The sequence below is a fragment of the Tripterygium wilfordii genome, chromosome 9 (genome assembly GCF_013401445.1).
Source record: "Tripterygium wilfordii isolate XIE 37 chromosome 9, ASM1340144v1, whole genome shotgun sequence".
Classification (NCBI taxonomy): Eukaryota; Viridiplantae; Streptophyta; class Magnoliopsida; order Celastrales; family Celastraceae; genus Tripterygium; species Tripterygium wilfordii.
In genome coordinates, this window is record NC_052240.1 from 1,530,900 (window position 1) to 1,558,298 (window position 27,399).

Here is a 27,399-nt window from a genome sequence, read left to right on the forward strand (position 1 = left end):
GTGCTATACCATCACAATGGGTATAATGGTGTGTATTTCAAGTACTTGAAATGTTACTTTTTTGATAAATATAGCGCTACATGCACACAATGGGTGAAAAATGGCACTTGAAAATTTAGTTGTGGAAAAATGATACTTGAGAGTTGGAGTATATATATAGTTGATGAATAGTGAAGAGAGAGATGATGAAAATGAAGAGAGAAGTGATGAAAATGAAGAAAGAGAAGATTAAAAGAAAGACAGAGTTGATGAAAAGAAAGAGAGAGAAGATGAAAAGAAAGGGAGAGAAGATGAAAAGGAAGAGAGAGAAAATAGAGAAAATGAATATAGAGCGTTGAAATTTATGGAGTGTTGATGAATAGTGTTTATTATGGGACTCACTCATCCAATTAAATTGTGCCACATAGGAAAGAGGAGAAGAGAGAGAATGATTTTGAAGTGCTGTATTATATTACTACTGCTGTGGATGCTCTTAGACCCCCTAGTCTTTTCGAGCAAGTTGGTTTCCTGGAAATACCTGCTGCATTGATTGATATTGAATAAAAAAACCCCATAAAAGAGAGTCTCTCTGTCCATTCAAAGCCATAAAGAACAGGAAATGTTGTGATAACCTACTTCAGAGATCAAGTAATATGTTTTAACAACAAAATCAATTCTCTTATCTGCCATCAAGGGTTGTAACAGTGATGGAGTTAACAGAGCATTTCTTTTGGTTCTGATGAGGGGACTCCATGTCCCTCATAAGACAGTTTCCAGTAAATGCAGGTTGTCTTGGAGCAGGAAGATCCAACATTTCACTGTGAAGCATTGAAAGGACGGTTGACATGGTCGGCCTATCAATCACGAATTCTTGCACACATAACAGTCCCACATGTATGCATCTCACAATTTCCACTTCATTGTGTGAATCGCCAACTGATGGATCCACTAAAGCTAAGATGTTGCTTTCATTCCACAATTTCCAGGCCTGAAAGTAAATGAATGTTCGGTTATCTGCCAAGACCCAAGATAACTAAATTATATATTACAAGTAACTGAATGTGAAAAACACCTTAACACTTACGAATCCTAGAAGGCTCAGAGACTGTTCATCATGATAAAAACTTGTATTTTTTCTTCCACTGATAATTTCCAACAACAATACCCCAAAGCTAAAAACATCAGATTTCTCCGAAATATGCCCTCCCATTGCATACTTAGGGGAAATATAGCCACTGCATTTCATCAAACAGTCAAATTTCTCAGTTAAAACAGACATAACGTGGTATGGTTGAATTTGTAGAAAGTAACCAGTATTTACTATGTCCCAACAACTGTTTGTGTATTGACTTGATCTTCATTTTTCCTGAAAATTCTGGCCATCCCAAAGTCTGAAATCTTAGGATTCAGGTCTTCATCTAACAAGATGTTACTTGCCTTCAGATCTCTATGAATGATTTTCAGTCTTGAATCCCTGTGGAGGTACATAAGTCCTCGACCAATTCCATCAATAATGTTGAATCGTTTTCTCCAATCCAGAGATTCTTGTTTTGATGAACCTAAATAAATTGGATAAGCAGCATATAGAAGAATTTAATGGTATGCTGTAGTCAAATAATGAACGTAACTTGACAAAAACACTAATTCCATAGTTATACCATAAAAGTGCATCAACATCAATTATTCTGTCTATAGAGAACCAATAAAGTGCAACATGAATGGGAATGCATGCTACCAATCCTAACAGTTTTACATGATAGATCCAAAGATCTGGAACATTGGTTATGCGGGCCTCTCCATCTAAATACCAGCCAAGCTCAAGACCCTTTTCCTTTCCAGGAGGACTTCTCAATCTCCTTTCACTGCTATTTTTTTTTTACCCATTTTGCAGTTAATATCCGGAAGCACAAAGCAAGTGATTTTTCATCATAACCAGACCTGACGGAATTTAATCTTGACATTTGTAATAGACAGGTTGATATCAACCATATTGTAATAAAACATTTGTTAAGGGATTTTCAAGTTGGAAGGTACTTTTATATCAATATTGCATTTACATTATGAGCAATTTCAAAGGCCAAAAACAATGCAGGCTTGAGAAAACAATGACCACAATTGACAGCATAATATCTGTGATTTCTAGACAAAAAAATTAACATGCAGTGAATTGATTTATTTCCTGCTCGAAAAAACTTCAGTACATAAGAGCTAGAATATTTATTGAAAAAGATACTGCTGGAAAAAATATTGAGCATCATATGTTGAATTCAGCAAAACAATGTGGTGGGGGGCAATCAAAAAAAGATTGGTAGGAATTTTATCAAGATATAGCTCTAGAAGCTGAGGTATGGAAAAGGGTTTCATTCGGAAAGTTATCACTCTAGTGTATGTAAGCAGAATCAGTCCCTATTAAGTCACGGATTCTCCCAATAAGTTAGACAGTATAGTAATGCTTTCCATTCTAGAACTTGCCCATCACCTATCTAGGTTCTGCTATATCCATCGTTAAATCATTGAATTGAAGAACAGATTAAGATTGGATAGCATTCAAAATAAACCAATGGATTGGGTCCCAAGTAGTGACTCCATTGTCTTTTTTGTCAACTTTTTCAGGAAGAGCTCGGCTAGCTGCCCAGGAGCCTGCTTTTCCCTCATCATGGTTCTTTTTAGTTATGTTCTTTTCATCTATAAATAAATACCAATCCGGACAACTAGACCTTGATATGCAGGGAATAACATCGTAGCAAATATGGCAATTTAAGGAAGCAGATGTTCTTACTGAAGAGAACAGTATCCAAGCTTTTCTTTGGCATGTACTCGTAGATCAACATCTTTTCTTCTCCTTCAACACAGCAACCAAGAAGTCTCACAAGATTCCGGTGCTGTAGCTTAGAGATCACCACAACCTCATTCGTAAATTCTTTGAGCCCTTGTCCAGAGTCTCTTGAAAGTCTTTTGACCGCTATTTCCTGTCCATCCAGTAATTTGCCCTGTGAATCAATAGCAAAACAGTAACTTGCTATTCAACTTGGGTTCACTATGAAATTCACTGCAACATTGTAGCACACGTATTACCTTATATACTGCTCCGAAACCACCCTGCCCAAGCTTATTATCAACATGGAAATTATTAGTTGCAGCTGCTAGCTTTTGTAAGAGGAATAATGGTACTTCCTGGAGTTCAAATTGGTTCGTTTGATCTCTAATCATATTTTCATCCTCTGTATCAAACAACATCTCTCTGCTCTTTCCCTTCCTTGCTGAAATATATTCAAAAAGCAATTTATGAATGGGCCTTGAAGTGCTTCCAAGTCCTCCAAGTAAAGAATGAAGAGCACATTACCTCTATATTTACCCATCCACCTCCATGAATAATAACTGCAAATAGCAATGGTAATTGTTCCAACAATTCCTCCAACTATGATCACCACTTCCATGGTTTTTTTCCTCTCTGCAAATCAAATGAAGCATACTTATCAAGCAAAAACCACTTGACGATGAGTGACAACAAAAGGAATATGGTAACAACACTTGTTATTCGCGTCTTTATGTTCTCAATTTTATAGAAAATAAAATTAGGGCTATAGCAATGGAGGCTCTAGCTGTTAGAAACTCATGTAAGGATTAGAACAAATACCGAGTTCCAAATATGCCAGGCGAATATAAAGATCTACCACATTTGGGTTATTTCTCCATACGTCAACATTCAAAATATATTGTTTTATGTCAATTAAGTTTCCACTCCATGACATACAACCAATACCACTGTTAAATGCATAAGCTGCACAACTGCTATTTTTCAAACATTCCTGTTTGCAATCGTTTTCTTGGTTAGATGACCACTGTGCAAAGTCTGGCACTTTCACATACTCCAGCTTCAAAAAACCATCGTCTTTTCCCTCTTCAAGCCCACTGTTTATTCTTTCACATTGCAGTGGTTGACTCCTTACGCATCCACTAGTCCAGTTTCCACTCTCCCATTCAATGTTATTTTTGGGTTCAAACCCTCTCAAGCAACTGCACATTGGAAAATTTTGGCTATTACAAATTCCAAAGGGTCCACAGTACCCATAAATATCACACGCGGATACAAGGCTTGACCAGGTGTCTGCATCTAGGTTTGCATATCTTTCTACAAGTTTTCCTTGAGAATCCAAAACATAGTATGGATTATCAGATGCTGAGAAAAATTTGAAGTTGAAAGAAGTAGTTCCATCTGGATCATCTAGAACATGAAATCCATCACTGTAAAAAGAGTACATAGAAGGCAACCCCATAAAGACCTGACCATTCCATGGACCACTCCTCCAATATGGGCGACTGTTGTTCCAAATGAAAACTTCAGCACTAACACGGGTGCGTATTACACCACACGAGAAGCTTCCCATGGATGCATCCGAAGGGCTCTTCCATGATGTCAGCCGGACTTTCTTACCTGTTCTCGAATTAGTACTAACTTCCATCTCTGCCAACAATGTATTAGAAGGATTTTGAAAACTCGCCCACAAGGTCAATCCACTAATAGTATCCCGCAAAACAAGGTTTCCTGTCTCTAGCAGCTGAGCACTAGTACTATTTGTTGAATTGGAAACATTTGATGACCAAATAATCTCTTTCTGTCCATTCAACACCACAAGATTTCCATCTGCAGACATAGTCACAATCCCCATAAAATCCTTGAGAGGTTTGTTTCTGTTAGCAACCCATACAACATCTGCATGAAACTTGCCATTGCTCCATATTCCAACATACCGATCAGTGGTGTTAACCGGACTGAAGAATCCCAATTCGAAGAAACCACCAGTGGATATTATGGTCTCAGAGTCATTGATGAATTGAGATGATGTGATTGTGTCTATGGCAGCAGCAAGCTCTAAGAAAAACAAACACAATACATATACAAAAAGGGACATCAGATTCATGGTGATTTCTGATTACTTGACTATGTTCAGGAATAGTAAAGCTGGATTGTGAATAAGGAAATTGTATTCCAAGGACAACTTTAAATATTCGTTCACTTCTTATTGATATATTTCGCTTGGAATGCAGATTTATGATATGGTTGACTATTCCAACATTGACATAATTATTAAATTTTTTAGCAATTGAGGTGTAATGTAGCTACCAGAGGTTTGGTTCAAAAAATAAAATTATTGACTTGACTTCTGCATTTCAACACATATGGAGTTTTCAATGACAGTATAAATAGATGTAAGCAGAAATTTTTTATATTTGGCTTTGCTTCTAGTATTGAACTACTACACAGTACAAAACTACCAAAAACATTATTGTACTTCTGCCCAACCCCCCAAGTTAAATGTAAAATCTGCAATATAAAATCTGCATTATGGCGATCTATTCAACATATAGCCACGAATAATGTATCCTCTATTACAAAATGATATTTGACCTGACATTTTTTACGTCAATAATCGAGTAACATATTTTTGAAGATTCGGCAATTAAACAAACCCAGTGCAAGTTATTAGGCAATTAAATTTAAATATCTTACTCATATTTTTGAAGATTCGGGTGCATCTGTGAAGCTTCGAGTCCAATCCATAAAACGAATGCCCCGGAACATGATGTATACGCCACACCCACACACAGGAGCAATTTTTCGAGCACTTGTTCTGCAAAGTCTGGCACTTGAATCTTTTGTAGCTTCATAGTACTGCATCCTCATGGTCATCACCCACTTCGACACAACAATTTAGTCTCCCGCAATGAAATTTTCTTCTCCTAACACGTCCAATGCAGCAATTCCCACTTTTCCGATCAATCCTCTCGATTTGTTGGTTCAAACCCTCTGAAACAGCTCCCATTTATGCATAAGGCGTCAGGCAACTGAAACCCACACACCCAGTCCCTAACCCACCCAGATAAACCCAGGTCCCAAAGAAGTGAGAGAGGTCTTAACTCTTAACCACTGTCACTGGTTCCCATCCTACTTCCCGTACTTCAAAATTGTTTGCACAGGCACAACTGCACAAGCTCTGTTGCAAAATACTGAAAATAGGATTACATCTCGGATCATAGAAGCGTGGGCTCATCCCTACAAAAAAAAAGGTCGTCGGCCCAACACGTCTATACATCTGATCATTGATAACCTCGGCCCAAATTCACAATTGGGCCCAACATGGCAACATGACTCTATCCTTGCCACATGCATGGGCCGAAACTCTTTTCGTACAACGCCAAAATAATACTGGGCTTTCCAAGTGTATTTTCCTAGGAAAGTACCAACCCAATATTAAACACCAATTCGGGACCCACAAAAAGAAAGTAGTACTCAATAACGCATTACATTGTCTATGATGAGAAATATTATTGTGACGACATGATTCATCATATGATGAAGTTTGGTCATTGTCAAATTTATGATAAATTTGACCACAATAAGCATTTAAGTGGCCACATTCTATATATATCGATAACTTATACTATGATTCACAAACTATTAATTTATTCCTCGTTGCTCTCGTCAGACATCTCGTTATCATCCAAAATAGAAAATAGGATAGTATACATCTAATTATCATCCAAATTCTAAAAAAAAAAAAAGATTAAGTCCCTTTGATGATTTAATAAAAAGAACAATATTTCCATGTGACAGAAACTTTCCAAGACTTCTTTAAGGAATAAGAAGTTGAAATTTTGGACCCTCCTCATACCCTGTATTTGGACTGTAATGAAACACAATGACCGGAGAAGAGAATCCTTGGAGTTTTGAACCCCTTAGTCAATAGCCTTGTTGAGAGAGTTGGTTTCCAGGAAATAGCTGCTCCATTGATTGATTTGGAATAATAAAAACCCATAAAGATCATCTCTTTTTATTCATTCAAAGCCATAAAGAACAAGAAATGTTATGTGACAACCTACTTCAGAGATAAGTAATATGTTTAACAAAAAAATACAGTTCTCTTTTATCTGCCATCAACAGTTGTAACAGTGATGGTATTAACTGAGCATTTCTTTTGGTTCAGAAGAGAGGACTCCATGTCCCTAATAACACAGCTTCCAGTGAATGCAGGTTGTCTTGGAGAAGGAAGATCCAAGATTTCACTGTGAAGCATTGAAAGGACCATTGACATAGTTGGCCTATCAATCACGAACTCTTGCACACACAACAATCCCACATGTATGCATCTCACAATTTCCACTTCATTGTGTGAATCACCAATTGATGGATCCACTAAAGCTACAATGTTGCTTTCATTCCACAATTTCCAGGCCTGAAAGTAAATGAATGTTCAGTTATCTGCCAAGACACAAGATAACTAAATTATATAGTACAAGTAACTGAATGTGAATAACAACATAACACTACTTACAAATCCTAGAAGGCTCAGAGAGTGTTCATCATGATAAAAACTTGAGTTTTTCCTTCCACTGATAATCTCCAATAACAATACCCCAAAGCTAAAAACATCAGATTTCTCCGAAATACGCCCTCCCATCGCATACTCAGGGGAAATATAGCCACTGCATTTCATCAAACAGTCAAATTTCTTAGTTAAAATAGAAATGACATGGTATTGTATGGTCGAATTTGTAGAAAGCAACTAGTATTTACTATGTCCCAACGATTATTTGTGTATTGACTTGATCTTCATTTTTCATGAAAATTCTGGCCATTCCAAAGTCCGAAATCTTGGGATTCAGCTCTTCATCCAACAGTATGTTACTTGCCTTTAGATCCCTATGAATAATTTTCAATCTTGAATCCCTGTGGAGATACATAAGTCCTCGACCAATTCCATCAATAATGTTGAATCGTTTTCTCCAATCCAGAGATTCTTGTTTCGATGAACCTAAATAAATTGAGTAAGCAGCATATAGAAGAATTTAATGGTATGCTGTAGCCAAATTTAATGAATATAACAAAAACAGTAATTCCATAGTTACACTGTAAAAGTGCATCAACATCAAGTATTTCTGTCAACAGAAAACCAGTAAAGCGTAAGATTAACGCGAATGCATACTACCAATCCTAACAGTTTTACATGATAGATCCAAAGATCTGGAACATCAGTTATGCCTCTCAATTTAAATACCTCCCAAGCTGAAGACCTTTTTTTTTCCAGGAGGGCTTCTCAATCTCCTTTTGCTGCTATTCTTTTTATCCATTTTGCAGTTAGTATCCAAAAGCACAAAGCAATTGATTTTCATCATAACCAGACCTGACGGAGTTTGATTTTGACATCTCTAATAGGCTGAAGATCAACCCTATTGTAATAGGACATTAGTTAAAGGATTTTTGAGTTGGAAGGTACCTTTGCATCAATGTTCATGAGCAATTTCAAAGGCGAGAAACAATGCATACTTGAGAAAACAATGACCACAATTGACAGCATAATATCTGTGATTTCTAAATCAGAAAATTAACATGCACTGAAACTTCAGAACATAACAGCTGGAATATTTATTTAAAAACATGCTGCTGGAAAAATTATTGTGAGCAGAACAATGTGGTGGGGGCAATCAAAAAAAGATTGGTAGGAATTTCACCAAGATATAGCCCTGGAAGCTGAGGTATGGAAAAGGGTTTCATTCGGAAAGTCAGACAGTATGGTAATGCCTTCCATTCCAGTCTTCTAGAGCTTGCCCATCACCTATCCAGGTGCTGCTATATCGCTTGTGAGCACAGATTAAGATTGGATAGTATTCAAAATAAAACAATAGATTGAGACCACAAAAGTAGTAACTCCATTGCCTTTTTTGTCAATTTATTCAGGAAGAGCTCAGCTGGCTGCTCTGGAGTCTGCTTGTCTGCTTTTCCCTAATCATGGTTCTTTTTAGTTCTGTTCTTTTCATCTATAAATAAATACTTATCCGCACTACTAGACCTTGATATCCAGGGAATAAAATCGAAGCAGATATGGAAATTTAAGGGAAGCACATGCTCTTACTGAAGAGAACGGTATCCAAGCTTTTCTTTGGCATGTACTCGTAGATCAACATCTTTTCTTCTCCTTCAACACAGCAACCAAGAAGTCTTACAAGATTCCGGTGCTGTAGTTTAGAGATCACCACAACCTCATTCATAAATTCTTTGAGTCCTTGTCCAGAGTCTCTTGAAAGTCTTTTGACCGCTATTTCCTGTCCATCATGTAATTTCCCCTGTGAATCAATAGCAAACAAGTAACTAGCTATTCAACTTGGGTTCACTATGAAATTCACTGCAACATTACAGCACAAGTATTACCCTATATACTGGTCCGAAACCACCCTGCCCAAGCTTATTATCAACATGGAAATTATTAGTTGCAGCTGCTAGCTTTTGTAAGAGGAATAATGGTACTTCCTGGAGTTCAAATTGGTTCGTTTGATCTCTGATTGCATCAAACAACATCTCCTTGCTCTTTCCCTTCCTTGCTGAAATAGATTCAAAAAGCAATTTATGAATAGGCCTTGAAGTGCTTCCAACTTTCCAAGTTCTCCAAGTAAGAATGAAGAGCATCTATATTTACCCATCCACCTCCAAGAATAATAAGTGCAAATAGCAACGGTAATTGTTCCAACAATTCCTGCAACTATGATCACCACTTTCGTGTTTTTTTTCCTCCCTGCAAATCAAATGAAGCATACTTATCACGCAAAAACCACTTGAGGATGAGTTGAGTGAACACAAAACGAATTGGTAACTACACTTGTTATTCACATTTTTATGTTCTGAATTGTATGGAAAAGAAATTTAGGGCTATAGCAATGGAGGCTCTAGCTGTTAGAAACTCATGTACGGATTAGAACAATTACCGAGTTCTGAGTATGCGAGGCGAATATAAAGATCTACCACATTTTCGTAATTTCCCCATAGGTCAACATTCGGAATATATTGTTTCATGTCAATCAAGTTTCCACTCCATGACATACAACCAATACCACTGTCAAATGCATAAGCTGCACAACTGCAATTTTTCGAGCATTCCTGTTTGCATTCGTTTTCTTGGTTGGATGACCATTGTGCAAAGTCTGGCACTTTCACGTACTCCAGCTTCAAAAAACCATCTTCTTTGCCCTCTTGAAGGCCACTGTTTATTCTTTCACATTGCAGTGGTTGACTCCTTACACAACCACTACTCCAGTTCCCACTCTCCCATTCCATGCCACTTTTGGGTTTAAACCCTCTCAAGCAACTGCATACTGGAAAATCTTGGATATTACAAATTCCAAAGGGTCCACAGTACCCATAAATATCACACTCGGAGGTTGACCAGGTGTTTGCCTCTATGTTTCGCTTTCTTTCTATAAGTTTTCCTTGAGAATCCAAAACCAAGTATGTACTATTATATGTTGAGTAAAAATTGGAGGACAAAGTAATAGTTCCGTCTGGATCATGTACAACATCAAATCCATCACTGTAAAAAGAGTACATAGAAGGCACCCCAATAAAGACCTGACCATTCCATGGACCACTCCTCCAATATGCGCGACTGTTGTTCCAAATGAAAACTTCAGCACTAACACGGGTGTCTATTATACCCATCGAGAAGCTTCCCATGGATGGATCTGAAGGGCTCTTCCATGATGTCACCTGCACTTTCTTACCTGTTCGCAAGTTAGTACTAAGATCCATCCCCGCCAACCGTGTATTAGAAGGATTTTGAAAACTCTCCCACAAGGTCAATCCACTAATATTATCCCGCAAAACAAGGTTTCCTGTCTCTAGCAGCTGAGCACTACAACTATTTGTTGGATTGGAAACATTTGATGACCAAATAATCTCTTTTTGTCCATTCAACACCACAAGATTTCCGTCTGCAGACATAGTCACAATCCCTGTAAAGTCCTTGAGCGGTTTGTTTCTGTTAGCAACCCATACAACATCTGCTTGAAACTTGCCATTAGTCCATATTCCAACATACCGATTGGTTGTGTTAACCGGACTGAAGAATCCAAATTCGAAGAGGCCACCAGTGGATATTAAGGTCTCAGAGTCAGTTATGAATTGAGATGATGTGATGGTGTCTATGGCAACAGCAAGCTCTAAGAAAAAAAAACATAATATATGTACAAAAAGGTACATCAGATTCATGGTGATTTCTGATTACTTTAGTATTTTCAGGAATAGTAAAGCTGGATTGTGATAAGGAAATTGTATTCCAAGGATAGCTATGAAGTTTGATTCACTTCTTATCGATATACTTGCCGTTGCAGGCAGATTTATAATATGGATGACTGTTCCAACATTGACATAATTATCAAAAAATATTACTTGCTATAGGATTGGTTCAAAAAATCAAACTGTTGACTTGACTTCTGCATTTCTACAAATATGGAGTGTTCAATGACGGTAACTTGTATGAAAGACTTTTGAGTTCAGATTGCAAGGTATTTCCACGCAAATTGTTGGACAAAAGTGGCATATGTAGTTGATGGTAAGCAGTTTTCTTAAGAAAACATCATGGGCCATCAACAACTGTATTAGTGACAGTGGTGATAGAATCTCTCTTTTTGGTTCTCATGGGGACTCCATCATCTTGCCAAAACATTGCAAGAAGATGACCTTTTCTGTTACAATTGAAGATAAGATGACAATACTTCTCTATACGTCACTATCCATATTAAATTACCTGCTAATTAAACAAACCAAGTGCAATATTTCTAGAGAATTAAACGAACCATAAGATGACAATAAAATCATATAAAAGACGAAATAATTAACCACTTTACTAGGGAATGAAATTTAAAGATCTTACCCATCTTTTTGAAGATTTCCAGTGCATCAGTGAATCTTCGAGTCCAAGCCATAAAACCAATACCCCGGACCATGTACATATGCTGCACCCACACACAGGAGCAATTTTTCGAGCACTCGTTCTGCAAAGTCTGGCACTTGGATCTTTTCTAGCTTCATAGTGCTGAATCCTTGTCACCCACTTCGACATAATAACAATATAGTCTCCCGCAAAGATATTTTCTTCTTCTAACACGTCCAATGCAGCAATTCCTACTTTTCCAATCCTCTCGATTTGTTGGTTCAAACCCTCTGAAACAGCTCCCACGGTTGTCCCCCCAACATCCTACTTCCCGTACTTTTTTTTATGCACAAGGCGTCAGGCAAATAAACCCACACCCCCACCCCCACCCCCAGTCCCAATCCCACCCAAATAAACCCAGGTCCCAATCCCACCCGTGGGAATAGTCGAATGGAACCCTAACCTCCATAGAGGTGAGAATGGTCTTAATTCTTTAATCACTGAATCAGAGGTTTTTCCCAATTTCCTATCCTACTTCGTACTCCAAAATTGTTTGCACGGGCTCGAGCTCTGTTTCAAAATAGTAATATATCTCGGATCATTGAAGCAGTGGGCAGTCATTGGGCACAGCCCTGCAAAAGAAAAAAAGTCGTCGGCCCAAAGTCACTATATATCTCTGTTGATCATAAATGTAGTCGGCCCAGCCCCACAACAAAACAAGGATATTGCAGGATTTTTTTTTTGGACTTTTGGATGCCGGTACACTAGATTATACTTAATTGTAAAAAAGTGCAATCACTAAAACATCCTTTTAAAAAAGTACACTGGGGATCATCTTTTACCAAAATAACCTCAATTTTGATTTTCTCTCTCCACGAATTGTGATACAATAGTGATACTTTTAAATAGAAGATCCAATTTAATGTTCAATTTATATTTTTGGCTCATAAAATGATGATATAAATGTTAGAATGTAAATTTGATAGCATTACATGTCTTTCTGGTTCAATTATGTCATTTTAGTGGATTTTTTATGTTCGTGATACTATAGTGATACATCTCTGCAGCTGTAAATGTTTTTCCAAAACGAGCAAGAGATGTACAAACCAAGAAAGGAAAAGTAATTAGGAAGAACAAGTATGCATATTGGTTCAATTGTATCATTTTAATGAATTTTTTGTGTTCGTGATACTATAGTGATACATCTCTGCACTTGTAAATGTTTTTTCAAAACGAACAAGAGAGGTAACCAAGAAAAGAAAATCAAGAAAGAAAAAGTAGTTAGGAAGATGAAGTATGCATACTAGTTTCATCATTTTAGTGGTTTTTTGGTGTTGGTGATACTATAATGATACTATAGTGATACTATAGCGATACATCTCTGCAAAAAATGAACCAGAGTCCAGATCTGCAAAAAAACAAAGCACAACCCAGATTGAACAACGAAGCATAGTCCAGATCTGTCAAAAACGAAGCAGAGCAACTCGACGCAGTCCAGATTGAGCAACGACGAAGAAGGAGATGAAGAGAGGAGAAACTCGGCCAAAAACGGAGAAGAAGACAACGAAGAACCAGATCGAGAACCAGAAGAAGAAGAAGAAGAAGAAGAAGGAGAGAAAGAAGGAGATAACTTTTAGTAGAGAAGAATGAGAGAAAGAGATGACACACTAGAGTTGGATAGTTGGAGGGAGAAGAAGAAGAAGAAGAAGAAAGAGGAGGGTATTATAGGTATAAACTAAAAAATATCTTAAGTCAGATGACCAAATTACCCTTAAATTGCACTTTTTTACAATTTTAAAAATGTCCATGACCTTTTTACAATTAAGTTGTCTAAAGTGCTGTTACTGTCAATTGTCCGTTTTTTTTTCTTCATGCAACGATGAAGAAGTTGGGAACTGATGGGTTCATGAAAGAGTTGTGTGACAAGGCTTTTAATCTCACATCGGATTGACATAACTCAATCGAATAACATATAAGTAAAATCCAAGTACCTCTCACACAACAAACGTGTTTTCTGAGTCTAAGAATCAACAACGACGGTCCATAATGAACAAATCATTATGGGCCTATGTCCCACAAATATATGACTCTCTCTTATTAGAAATCGCATTTAAATCCCACATCGGACTACATAAATATATAAAATTTAATTGTTTAAAGATTTTTCCTCAAAAACTATTGAGATTCTTGGACACACATATATAACCATCTCTTATCAGAATTCTCATTCAAATTCGAAATCCAATTAAATATATAAAATTTGTTTCAGATTTTTTTACAACAACTATGATTCTTCAACGCAAATATATATGACTCTCTCTATTTCGCTTATCATAAATCTACTATGAGATTTTTTCAACACAAATATATGACTTTCTCTTATCAGACATCTCATTCAAATCCCAAATCCGATTACATAAACATATAAATAGAATCTCTTTTTTTACATTCAAAGCCATAAAGAACATGAAATGTTATGTGATAACCCAATTCAACAAAAAAAAAATCAATTCTCTCATCTACCATCAACAGTTGTAACAGTAGTGATGGTGTTCAGAGAGCATTTCTTTTGGTTCTGATAAGGGGACTCCATGTCCCTAATAACACAGCCTCCAATAAATGCAGGTTGTCTTGGAGCAAGAAAGTATTTTCGACGGTAGCACCATGAATAGCACATAGCAGAGCAGCGCCCAATACACCAGCAACCCCCATCATATGAAATGGGTTCAATGTCCAATTATGAAATCCTTGGAAAAAGAGGATGAATCGAAATATAGCTGCTACACCAAAACTAGGTGCAAAAAACCAACCAGACTGACCTAGTGGATAAATCAAGAATACCGAAACAAAAACAGCGATTGGAGCAGAGAATGAAATTGCATTATAAGGTCGCAATTGAACAGAGCGAGCAAGTTCAAATTGACGTAACATGAAACCGATTAGTCCGAAAGCGCCGTGGAGAGCAACAAAAATCCATAGACCCCCCAATTGACACCAGCGGGATCCAAGATTTCACTGTGAAGCATTGAAACGACCATTGACATAGTTGGTCTATCAATCACGAATTCTTGTACGCACAACAGTCCCACATGTATGCATCTCACAATTTCCACTTCATTCTGTGAATCGCCAAGTGATGGATCAACTAAAGCTGCAATGTTGCTTTCATTCCATAATTTCCAGGCCTAAAAGTATACGAACGTTCAATTATCTGCTAAATTGTATATCATACAAGTAACTTAATGTGAATAGCACCTTAACACTTACAAATCCTAGAAGGCTCCAAGACTCTTCATCCTGATAAAAACTTGAGTTTTTTCTTCCACTGATAATATCCAATAACAATACCCCAAAGCTAAAAACATCATATTTCTCCGAAATATGCCCTGGCATTGCATACTCAAGGGAAATATAGCCACTGCATTTCATCAAACAGTCAAATTTCTTAGTTAAAACAGAGATGACATGGTATGGTCGAATTTGTAGAAAGTAACCAGTATTTACTATGTCCCAACAACTATTTTTGTATTGACTTGATCTTCATTTTTCCCGAAAATTCTTTTTTTGAATGAAATTTTTTTTATTCAAGCACCAAGGGGGTGCAACCCAAACAAATTAGAAGGGGGAGATAAACAGATGATCAAAAATGTTCCTAGAAAAGGAAGTGCCCCAAAACCCAAGGCAATCAAACCAAGTGACTAAGAAAGTGTCTATGGAGGAATCTTTGCTTTTGAACACTCTGTTATTCCTTTCCTGCCATAGCATCCACATCACAAAAATTGGAATTAATTGGATAAAACTTCCTAGCCTTTTGTCCCTGCTCACGCTCTTCCAAGCCAATAATTCCTTGTCCACAAAAGAATTAGTGACCTAAGAAATGCCCAGCATCCTCAGAACATTTGCCCAAATTTTAGAAGACCACTCGCAGTGCAAAAGAAGATGACTGATAGATTCCAAACCTGCTTTACAGAGGCAACATCGGTTTACCAACGAAATGCCTCTCCTTTGCAAGTTATCCATTGTTAGGATTCTACCCCATACAGCCTCCCAGCAGAAAAAAAGACACTTAGGGGGAGCCTTAGATTTCCAAAGCCATTGCCAAGGGAATTGAGAGTGCCCATTGTGCAATTTATCTTTCAGAAGTTCCTTATAGAAAGAACTCACAGAAAAAAGGTTGTTTTTTGCTACCTTCCAACAAATTTTATCCTCACAAGCAGGATTGATCTTTGCACTATAGACAAGGCTCCAGAAGTTTGTGAAAGTCAACATTTCCCAATCTTGTGCCTCACGAATGAAGTTGATATTCCAGGAAAAGCCTCCAGCAGAGACGTGAAGTAATTGGATAATTGAAGCATCTTTCTGTGCTGCTAAAGTGTATAAATTAGGAAAAGAGTCCTTCAGAGAGGTGTCTCCTGTCCAATGATCGTTCCAGAAACTTATTGAGTTGCCCTTGCCAGCTTGGAAGCGGGTTAGAGAAGACCAAGCCTCCCAACCTTTCATTATATATTTCCACATACTGCAGCCATATGGTTCTTTAATCTGCTTCGTGGACCATCCATAGATGTCAGTGCCATACTTGCAAGCAATAATTTTCCGCCACAACTGCTCTTTGTTGATGACAAACCTCCATAGCCATTTACCCAATAAGGCCTTATTAAATGTGATCAAGCATTTTATCCCTAGGCCTCCAACCTCTTTTGGGAGCTTAACACAATTCCAATTCACCAAATGAAATTTCCTACTCTCCATAGAATCGCCCCAAAGGAATCTACACATAATTAACTCAAGCCTACCAGCAATGGAGGAGGGGATGAGGAGAATAGACAACATGTAGACAGGGAGGTTAGATACAGTACTTTTAATGAGAGATAGCCTCCCTGCTTTAGAGAGATAGTTCCTCCTCCATCCTGAAAGCTTTTTATCAAAATTTTCCAGCAAGGGATTCCAAATACTCTGGTCTTTATATTTAGCACCCAAGGGAAGCCCAAGATAGCTTGAAGGCAAGCTGGAGACTCCACACCCAAGTACCTCAGCAAGGAGCTCAGCATTTGGAGTGTTTCCAACAGGGATGATTTTACTCTTACTCAGATTAACTTTCAAACCAGAGATAACTTCAAAGCCTAGCAGGATGGCACGAAGATTAGCTACTTGCTCCACACTACCTCCACAAAAACACAGCGTGTCATCCGCATACAACAGGTTTGAAATTGAGACTGAATTAGCTCTACCTTCAATCTTGGCTCCATCAAGCAGACCATACGAAACTGCTCTATCCAACATACAACTCAAAATATCCATGCCCAGAATGAATAAGAAGGGCGATACGGGATCACCTTGCCTAACCCCTTTGGAGGAATGAAAGAACTCAGTTGCAGCCCCATTGACTAAAATAGAGACAGATGCAGAAGTCAGACACATCTTGATCCAAGAAATCCATTTTGCCCCAAATCCTTTTCTCTCGAGAACTTTAAGAAGAAAATTCCAATTCATATTGTCGAAGGCTTTCTCCATATCTAACTTGCACAAGACACCAGATAACTTGAGCTTAGAATAAAGATCCACAATCTCATTTGCAATCAAAGAAGCATCAAGAATCTGCCTGTCTTTAATGTAAGCATGCTGAGCACCATTGATAATACCACCCAGAACCGCCCGTAATCTCTTAGAGAGAACCTTTGCCAGCCATTTATACACACTGCCCAGTAAGCTAATGGGCCTAAAGTCTCTGATATCATGAGCTGAAGCTTTCTTAGCAATCAAAGTAATAAAAGTGGTATTCAAAGAGTCAACAAATGCTGTATTTTTGTGGAACTCATTGAAAAACTCCATTATATCAGCCTTGATGACTAACCAGAACCTCTTATAGAACTCCATGGTGAAACCGTTAGGACCAGGAGCTTTTTCCCCATTACAACTGTCTAATGCAGCCTTGACTTCTTCCTCTTCAAAAGGTCTTTCAAGCCATTGGGCCTCCTCCATGCTCAAAGAAGATAAAGGCAAGTCATCAAAAGAGGGTCTCCAGTTAAAATTTTCCTCACAAAGGCCTTTAAAAAAGGTTGGGATTTCATGTTTCAGGTTCCTATCTTGAGTAATGGTTCTCCCATTAATGCTCATAGACTTGATATAGTTTCAGTTTCTTTGAATAGAAGCCATTTTCCCGAAAATTCTGGCCATCCCAAAGTCCGAAATCTTAGGATTCAGCTCTGCGTCCAACAATATGTTACTTGCCTTCAGATCCCTCTGAATGATTTTCAATCTTGAATCCCTATGGAGATACATAAGTCCTCGACCAATTACATCAATAATGTTGAATCGTTTTCTCCAAACCAGAGATTCTTGTTTTGATGAGCCTGAATAAATTGGATAAGCAGCATATAGAAGAATTTAATGGTATGCTGTAGTCAAATTTAATGAATATAACTTGACAAGAACACTAACTCCATAGTTATACCGTAAGAGTACATCAACATGAATTATTTCTGTCCATAGGAAACCAATAAAGCATAAGATTAACGTGAATGCATACTACCGATCTTAATAGTTTTACATGATAGATCCAAAGATCTGGAACATCAGTTATGCCTCTCCATCTACCTCCCTCCCAAGCTCAAGACCTTTTTTTCCCAGGACTTCTCAATCTCCTTTTGCTGCTGTTCTTTTTATCCATTTTGCAGTTAGTAATCAGACCTGATGGAGTTTAATTTTGACATCTCTAATAGGCTGAATATAAACCATATTGTAATAGGACACTAGTTAAAGGATTTTTGAGTTGGAAGGTACTTATGTATAAATGTTGCATTTGCATCATCAGCAATTTCAAAGGCAAGAAACAATGCAGACTTGAGAAAACAATGACCACAATTGACAGCATAATATCTGTGATTTCTAGACGAGAAAATTAACATACAGTGAATTGATTGATTTCCTGCCAAAAGAAACTTCAGTACATAACAGCTGGAATATTTATTAAAAAAAGATACTGCTGGAAAAACTATTGTGCGGCATATGTTGAATTCAGTAAAACAATGCGGAAGAGGGAAAGTAAAGAAAGATTGGTGGGAATTTAATCAAGATATAGCTCTAGAAGCTGAGGTATGGAAAAAGGGTTTCATTATGAAAGTTAGACAGTATGGTAATGCATTCCATTCCAGAACTTGTCCATCACCTATCTAGGTACAGATTAAGATTGGATAGTATTCAAAACAAACCAATGGATTGAGTCACAAAACGTAGTAACTCCGTTGTTTTCTTTGTCCAGTTTATTCAGGAAGAGCTCGGCCAGCAGCCCTGGAGCCTGCTTTTCCCTAATCATGGATTCATGGTTCTTTTTAGTTATGTTCTCTTCACCTATAAATGAAAACTAATCCGCACAACTAGACCTTGGTATGCAGGGAATATAAACGTAGCAAATATGGCAATTTAAGGGAAGCATATGCTCTTACTTAAGAGAACGGTATCCAAGCTTTTCTTTGGCATGTACTCGTAGATCAACATCTTTTCTTCTCCTTCTACACAGCAACCAAGAAGTCTTACAAGATTCCGGTGCTGTAGTTTAGAGATCACCACAACCTCATTCATAAATTCTTTGAGCCCTTGTCCAGAGTCTCTTGAAAGTCTTGACCGCTATTTCCTGTCCATCCAGTAATTTGCCCTGTGAATCAATAGCAAAACAGTAACTAGCTATTCAACTTGGGTTCACTATGAAATTCACTGCAACATTATAGCACAAGTATTACCCTATATACTGGTCCGAAACCACCCTGCCCAAGCTTATTATCAACATGGAAATTATTAGTTGCAGCTGCTAGCTTTTGTAAGAGAAATAATGGTACTTCCTGGAGTTCAAATTGGTTCGTTTGATCTCTGATTGCATCAAACAACATCTCCTTGCTCTTTCCCTTCCTTCCTGAAATAGATTCAAAAAGCAATTTATGAATGGGCCTTGAAGTGCTTCCAAGTTCTCCAAGTAAGAATGAAGAGCACATTACCTCTATATTTACCCATCCACCTCCAAGAATAATAAGTGCAAATAGCAACGGTAATTGTTCCAACAATTCCTGCAACTACGATCACCACTTTCATGTTTTTTCTCCTCTCTGCAAATCAAAAGAAGCATACTTATCACGCAAAAACCACTCGAGGATGAGTCGAGTGAACACAAAACAAATTGGTAACTACACTTGTTATTCACGTTTTTATGTTCTGAATTGTATGGAAAAGAAATTTAGGCAATGGAGGCTCTAGCTGTTAGAAACTCATGTAAGGATTAGAACAATTACCGAGTTCTGAGTATGCGAGGCGAATATAAAGATCTACCACATTTTCGTAATTTCTCCATAGGTCAACATTCGGAATATATTGTTTCATGTCAATCAAGTTTCCACTCCATGACATACAACCAATACCACTGTCAAATGCATAAGCTGCACAACTGCAATTTTTCAAGCATTCCTGTTTGCAATCGTTTTCTTGGTTACATGACCACTGTGCAAAGTCTGGCACTTTCACGTACTCCAGCTTCAAAAAACCATCTTCTTTTCCCACTTGAAGCCCACTCTTTATTCTTTCACATTGCAGTGGTTGACTCCTCACACATCCACTAGTCCAGTTTCCACTCTCCCATTCAATGCTATTTTTGGGTTCAAACCCTCTCAAGCAACTGCACATTGGAAAATTTTGGCTATTACAAACTCCAAAGGGTCCACAGTACCCATAAATATCACACTCGGATACAAGGCTTGACCAGGTGTCTGCCTCTAGGTCTCGATGTCTTTCTACAAGTTTTCCTTGAGAATCCAAAACAAAGTATGAACCATTAGATGCTGAGAAAAAATTGAAGAGAAAAGAAGAAGTTCCGTCTGGATTAAATACAACATCAAATCCACCAGTGTAGAAAGAATACATAGAAGGCACCCCTATAAAGACCTGACCATTCCATGGACCACTTCTCCAATATGGGCGACTATTGTTCCAAATGAAAACTTCAGCACTAACACGGGTGTCTATTACACCTAACGAGAAGCTTCCCATGGATGGATCCGAAGGTCTCTTCCATGATGTCAGCTGCACTTTCTTACGTGTTCGCGAAATGCGAATTAGTACTAAGTTCCATCTCTGCCAACAATGTATTAGAAGGATTTTGAAAACTCTCCCACAATGTATTATATTTAGCTTTGCTTCTAGTATTGAACTACTACACAGTACAAAACTACCAAAACCATTATTGTACTTCTGCCCAACCCCCTAAGTTAAATGTAAAATCTGCAATATAAAATCTGCATTATGGCGATCTATTCAACATAAAGCCACGAATGATGTATCCTCTATTACGAAATGATATTTGACTTGACATTTTTTACTTCAATAATGGAGAAACATATGTAACAGAAGCAGTTTTCTTCAGAACCCATTATGGGTCATCAACAACTGTAATAATGACAGTGTTGATAGGATCTCTCTTTTTCGTTATCATGGGGGACTCCATCATCTTGCCAAAAAATATTGCAAAAAGATGACCTTTTCCGTTACCAATGAAAATAAGATGACAATACTTCTATGTACGTCTCTATCCATATAAATTACCTTCTAGTTAAACAAACCCAGTGCAAGTTATTAGGCAATTAAATTTAAATATCTTACTCATATTTTTGAAGATTCGGGTGCATCAGTGAAGCTTCGAGTCCAACATGGCAACATCACTCTATCCTTGCCACATGCATGGGCCAAAACTCTTTTCGTACAACGCCAAAATTGTACTGGGCTTTCCATATGTATTTTCCTAGGAAAGTTCCAACCCAATACTAAACACCAATTCGGGACCCACAAAAAGAAAGTAGTACTCAATAACGCATTACATAATAGTCTATGATGAGAAATATAATTGTGAGGACATGATTCATCATATGATGAAGTTTGGTCATTGTCAAATTTATCATAAATATGACGACAATAAGCATTTAAGTGGCCACATTCTATGTATAAAGCTCGTTCTTATGCACTAATAGCACTCTTGTTCATCCATACTAATAATATTTTCTCCGCTTTGGACCAGTCCATACAGACCCACACAACTTTATCTTCTCAAGCCCAACAGCCCAACATCAACTCATACTAATTAGAGCCAAGAAAAATCATTTGTTACTAGTTAATAAGAGTTTGACCTATTATATAATGTACTTTACATGTTTCCTTCAACGATGTAAAATAAGATACTGAAAACCTTCGCCACTCAATAGTTTGTCCAAATTATTAACTATTATATATATCAATAACTTATCCTATGATTCACAAACTATTAATCTATTCCTCATTGCTCTCGTCAGACATCTCGTTATCATCCAAAATAGAAAATAGCATAGTATACAGCTAATTATCATCCAAATTCTAAAAAAAAAAAAAAGATAAGTCCCTTCGATGATTTAAAAAAAAGAACAATATTTCCATGTGACAGAAACTTTCCAAGACGACTTTAAGGAATAAGAAGTTGGAATTTTGGACCCTCCTCATACCCTGTATTTGGACTGTAATGAAACACAATGACCGGAGAAGAGAATCCTTGGAGTTTTGAACCCCTTAGTCAATAGCCTTGTTGAGAAAGTTGGTTTCCAGGAAATAGCTGCTCCATTGATTGATTTTGAATAATAAAAACCCATAAAGATCATCTCTTTTTATTCATTCAAAGCCATAAAGAACAAGAAATGTTATGTGATAACCTACTTCAGAGATCAAGTAATATGTTTTAACAAAAAAAATCAGTTTTCTTTTATCTGCCATCAACAGTTGTAACAGTGATGGTATTAACTGAGCATTTCTTTTGGTTCAGGAGAGAGGACTCCATGTACCTAATAACACAGCTTCCAGTGAATGCAGGTTGTCTTGGAGCAGGAAGATCCAAGATTTCACTGTGAAGCATTGAAAGGACCATTGACATAGTTGGCCTATCAATCACGAACTCTTGCACACACAACAATCCCACATGTAAGCATCTCACAATTTCCACTTCATTGTGTGAATCGCCAATTGATGGATCCACTAAAGCTGTAATGTTGCTTTCATTCCACAATTTCCAGGCCTGAAAGTAAATGAACGTTCGGTTATATGCCAACACCCAAGATAACTAAATTATATAGTACAAGTAACTGATTGTGAATAACACCTTAACACTACTTACAAATCCTAGAAGGCTCAGAGACTGTTCATCATGATAAAAACTTGAGTTTTTCCTTCCACTGATAATCTCCAGTAACAATACCCCAAAGCTAAAAACATCAGATTTCTCCGAAATATGTCCTCCCATCGCATACTCAGGGGAAATATAGCCACTGCATTTCATCGAACAATCAAATTTCTTAGTTAAAATAGAAATGACATGGTATGGTATGGTCGAATTTGTAGAAAGTAACCAGTATTTACTATGTCCCAACGACTGTTTGTGTATTGACATTATCTTCATTTTTGTTGAAAATTCTGGCCATCCCAAAGTCTGAAATCTTAGGATTCAACTCGTCATCCAGCAGTATGTTACTTGCCTTCAGATCCCTATGAATAATTTTCAGTCTTGAATCCCTGTGCAAATACATAAGTCCTCGACCAATTCCATCAATAATGTTGAATCGTTTTCTCCAATCCAGAGATTCTTGTTTCGATGAACCTAAATAAATTGAGTAAGCAGCATATAGAAGAATTTACAGGTATGCTGGAGTCAAATTTAATGAATATAACTTGACAAAAACAGTAATTCCATGGTTATACAGTAAAAGTGCATCAACATCAAGTATTTCTGTCAACAGAAAGACAAAAACAGTAATTCCATGGTTATACAGTAAAAGTGCATCAACATCAAGTATTTCTGTCAACAGAAAACCAGTAAAGTGTACGATTAACGTGAATGCATACTACCAATCCTAACAGTTTTACATGATAGATCCAAAGATCTGGAACATCAGTTACGCCTCTTCATTTAAATACCTCCCAGGCTCAAGACCTTTTTTTCCCAGGAGGACTTCTCAATCTCCTTTTGCTGCTATTCTTTTTATCCATTTTGCAGTTAGTATCCAAAAGCACAAAGCAATTGATTTCATCATAACCAGACCTGACGGAGTAAAATTTTGACATCTCTAATAGGCTGAATATCAACCCTATTGTAATAGGACATTAGTTAAAGGATTTTTGAGTTGGAAGGTACCTTTGTATCAATCTTGCATTTACATCATGAGCAATTTCAAAGGCGAGAAACAATGCAGACTTGAGAAAACATTGACCACAATGGACAGCATAATATCTGTGAATTCTAGACGAGAAAATTAACATGCACTGAAACTTCAGAACATAATAGCAGGAATTTTTATTTAAAAACATGCTGCTGGAAAAATTATTGTGAGCAGAACAATGTGGTTGGGGGCAATCAAAAAAAGATTGGTAGGAATTTCACCAAGATATAGCCCTAGAAGCTGAGGTATGGAAAAGGGTTTCATTCGGAAAGTTAGACAGTATGGTAATGCTTTCCATTCCAGTCTTCTAGAACTTGCCCTTCACCTATCTAGGTACTGCTATATCCCTTTTTAGATCATTAAACTGAAGAACAGATTAAGATTGGATAGTATTCAAGATAAAACAATAGATTGGGTCCCAAAAAGTAGTAACTCCATTGTTTTTTTTGTCAACTTATTCAGGAAGAGCTCGGCTGGCTGCTCTGGAGTCTGCTTTTCCCTAATCATGGTTCTTTTTAGTTCTGTTCTTTTCGTCTATAAATAAATACTTATCTGCACTACTAGACCTTGATATGCAGGGAATAAAATTGTAGCAGATATGGCAATTTAAGGGAAGCACATGCTCTTACTGAAGAGAATGGTATCCAAGCTTTTCTTTGGCATGTACTCGTAGATCAACATCTTTTCTTCTCCTTCAACACAGCAACCAAGAAGTCTTACAAGATTCCGGTGCTGTAGTTTAGAGATCACCACAACCTCATTCATAAATTCTTTGAGTCCTTGTCCAGAGTCTCTTGAAAGTCTTTTGACCGCTATTTCCTGTCCATCATGTAATTTTCCCTGTGAAACAAGTAACTAGCTATTCAACTTAGGTTCACTAGAAATTCACTGCAACATTATAGCACAAGTATTACCCTATATACTGGTCCGAAACCACCCTGCCCAAGCTTATTATCAACATGGAAATTATTAGTTGCAGCTGCTAGCTCTTGTAAGAGGAATAATGGTACTTCCTGGAGTTCAAAGTGGTTCGTTTGATCTCTGATCATATTTTCATCCTTTGTATCAAACAACATCTCCTTGCTCTTTCCCTTCCTTGCTGAAATAGATTCAAAAACAATTAATGAATGGACCTTGAAGTGCTTCCAAGTTCTCCAACTAAAGAATGAAGAGCACATTACCTCTATATTTAGCCATCCACCTCCAAGAATAATAAGTGCAAATAGCAATGGCAATTGTTCCAACAATTGCTGCAACTATTATCACCACTTCCATGTTTTTTTTCTTCTCTGCAATATCAAGCAAAAACCACTCGAGGATGAGTGACAACAAAATGAATATGGTAACAACATTTGTTATTTGCGTTTTTATGTTCTGAATTTTATAGAAAAGAAAATTAGGGCTATAGCAATGGAGGCTCCAGCTGTTAGAAAGTCATGTAAGGATTAGAACAATTACCAAGTTCTGAATATGCCAGGCGAATATAAAGAACTACCACATTTTCGTAATTTCTCCATAGGTCAACATTCAAAATATACTGTTTTATGTCAACTAAGTTTCCACTCCATGACATACAACCAATACCACGGTCAAATGCATAGGCTGCACAACTGCTATTCTTCAAGCATTCTTGTTTGCAATCGATTTCTGGGATAGATGACCACCGTGCAAAGTCTGGCACTTTTACGTACTCCAGCTTCAAAAAACCATCTTCTTTGCCCTCTCGAAGGCCACTGTTTATTCTTTCATATTGCAGTGGTTGACTCCTTACACAACCACTACTCCAGTTCCCACTCTCCCATTCCATGCTACTTTTGGGTTTAAACCCTCTCAAGCAACTGCATATTGGAAAATCTTGGATGTTACAAATTCCAAAGGGTCCACAGTACCCATAAATATCACACTCGGAGGTTGACCAGGTGTTTGCCTCTATGTTTCGCTTTCTTTCTATAAGTTTTCCTTGAGAATCCAAAACCAAGTATGTGCTATTATATGTTGAGTAAAAATTGGAGGACAAAGTAGTAGTTCCGTCTTGATCATCTACAACATCAAATCCATCACTGTAAAAAGAGTACATAGAAGGCACCCCTATAAAGACCTGACCATTCCATGGACCACTCCTCCAATATGGGCGACTGTTGTTCCAAATGAAAACTTCAGCGCTAACATGGGTGTCTATTATACCTAACGAGAAGCTTCCCATGGATGGATCTGAACGGCACTTCCATGATGTCAGTTGCACTTTCTTACCTGTTCGCGAATTAGTACTAAGATCCATCCCTGCCAATAATGTATTAGAAGGATTTTGAAAACTCTCCCACAAGGTCAATCCACTAATATTATCCTGCAAAACAAGGTTTCCTGTCTCTAGTAGCTGCGCCCTAGAACTATTTGTTGGATTGGAAACATTTGATGACCAAATAATCTCTTTCTGTCCATTCAACACCACAAGATTTCCGTCTGCAGACATAGTCAGAATCCCCGTAAAATCCTTGAGAGGTTTGTTTCTGTTAGCAACCCATACAACATCTGCTTGAAACTTGCCATTGCTCCATATTCCAACATACCGATTGGTCGTGTTAACCGGACTGAAGAATCCCAATTCGAAGAAGCCACCAGTGGATATTATGGTCTCAGAATCATTTATGAATTGAGATGATGTGATGGTGTCTATTGCAACAGCAAGCTCTAAGAAAAAAAAACATAATATATATACAAAAATGTACATCAGATTCATGGTGATTTCTGATTACTTTACTATTTTCAGGAATATTAAAGCTGGATTGTGAATAAGGAAATTGTATTCCAAGGATAGCTATGAAGTTTCATTCACTTCTTATCGATATACTTGCCTTTGCAGGCAGATTTATAATATGGATGACTGTTCCAACATTGACATAATTATCAAAAGATTTTACTTGTCATAGGATTGGATCAAAAAATCAAACTATCGACTTGACTTCTGCATTTCCATATGCAGTTTTCAAAGACGGTAACTTTTATGAAAGACTTTTGAGTTCAGATTGCAAGGAATTTCCACGCAAATTGTTGGACAAAATTGGCATATGTAGTTGATGGTAAGCAGAAGATTTATATATTTTAGCTTTTCTTCTCTTATTGAACTACTACACAGCACAAAACCAAATTAAATGAAAAATCTGCATTATGGCAATAGATTCACGAATGATGTATCCTCTATTACTAAATGATAATTGACCTGGCATTTACTTCATACGTAACAGAAGCAGTTTTCTTAAGAACCCATCATGGGTCATCAACAGCTGTATTAGTGACAGTGGTGATAGAATCTCTCTTTTTGGTTCTCATGGGGACTCCATCATCTTGCCAAAAACATTGCAAAAAGATGACCTTTTCTGTTACAGTTGAAGACAAGATGACAATACTTCTCTATACGTCTCTATCCATATTAAATTACTTGCTAATTAAACAAACCAAGTGTAATATTTCTAGAGAATTAAACGAACCATAAGATGACAATAAAATCATAT

General features: G+C 37.3%; 1 protein-coding gene and 1 pseudogene across 1 annotated transcript; both read right to left on the bottom strand.

Annotated features, from left to right (window-relative positions):
- Positions 1 to 658: 658 nt before the first annotated feature.
- Positions 659 to 12,061, bottom strand: LOC120005473. The gene is made up of 16 exons (XM_038855105.1): positions 11,682 to 12,061; positions 9,739 to 10,968; positions 9,441 to 9,548; positions 9,188 to 9,357; positions 8,892 to 9,102; positions 7,556 to 7,793; positions 7,314 to 7,464; positions 6,907 to 7,214; positions 5,492 to 5,643; positions 3,617 to 4,852; positions 3,323 to 3,430; positions 3,055 to 3,239; positions 2,759 to 2,969; positions 1,301 to 1,538; positions 1,064 to 1,214; positions 659 to 967 (listed from the first exon to the last, which is right to left on the bottom strand). Exons 1-16 carry the CDS (start codon positions 11,758 to 11,760, stop codon positions 659 to 661), a joined length of 5,085 nt encoding a protein of 1,694 aa, XP_038711033.1. The 5' UTR covers positions 11,761 to 12,061.
- A 2,173-nt stretch (positions 12,062 to 14,234) lies between these two features.
- Positions 14,235 to 26,863, bottom strand: LOC120005474 (annotated as a pseudogene).
- Positions 26,864 to 27,399: the final 536 nt, after the last annotated feature.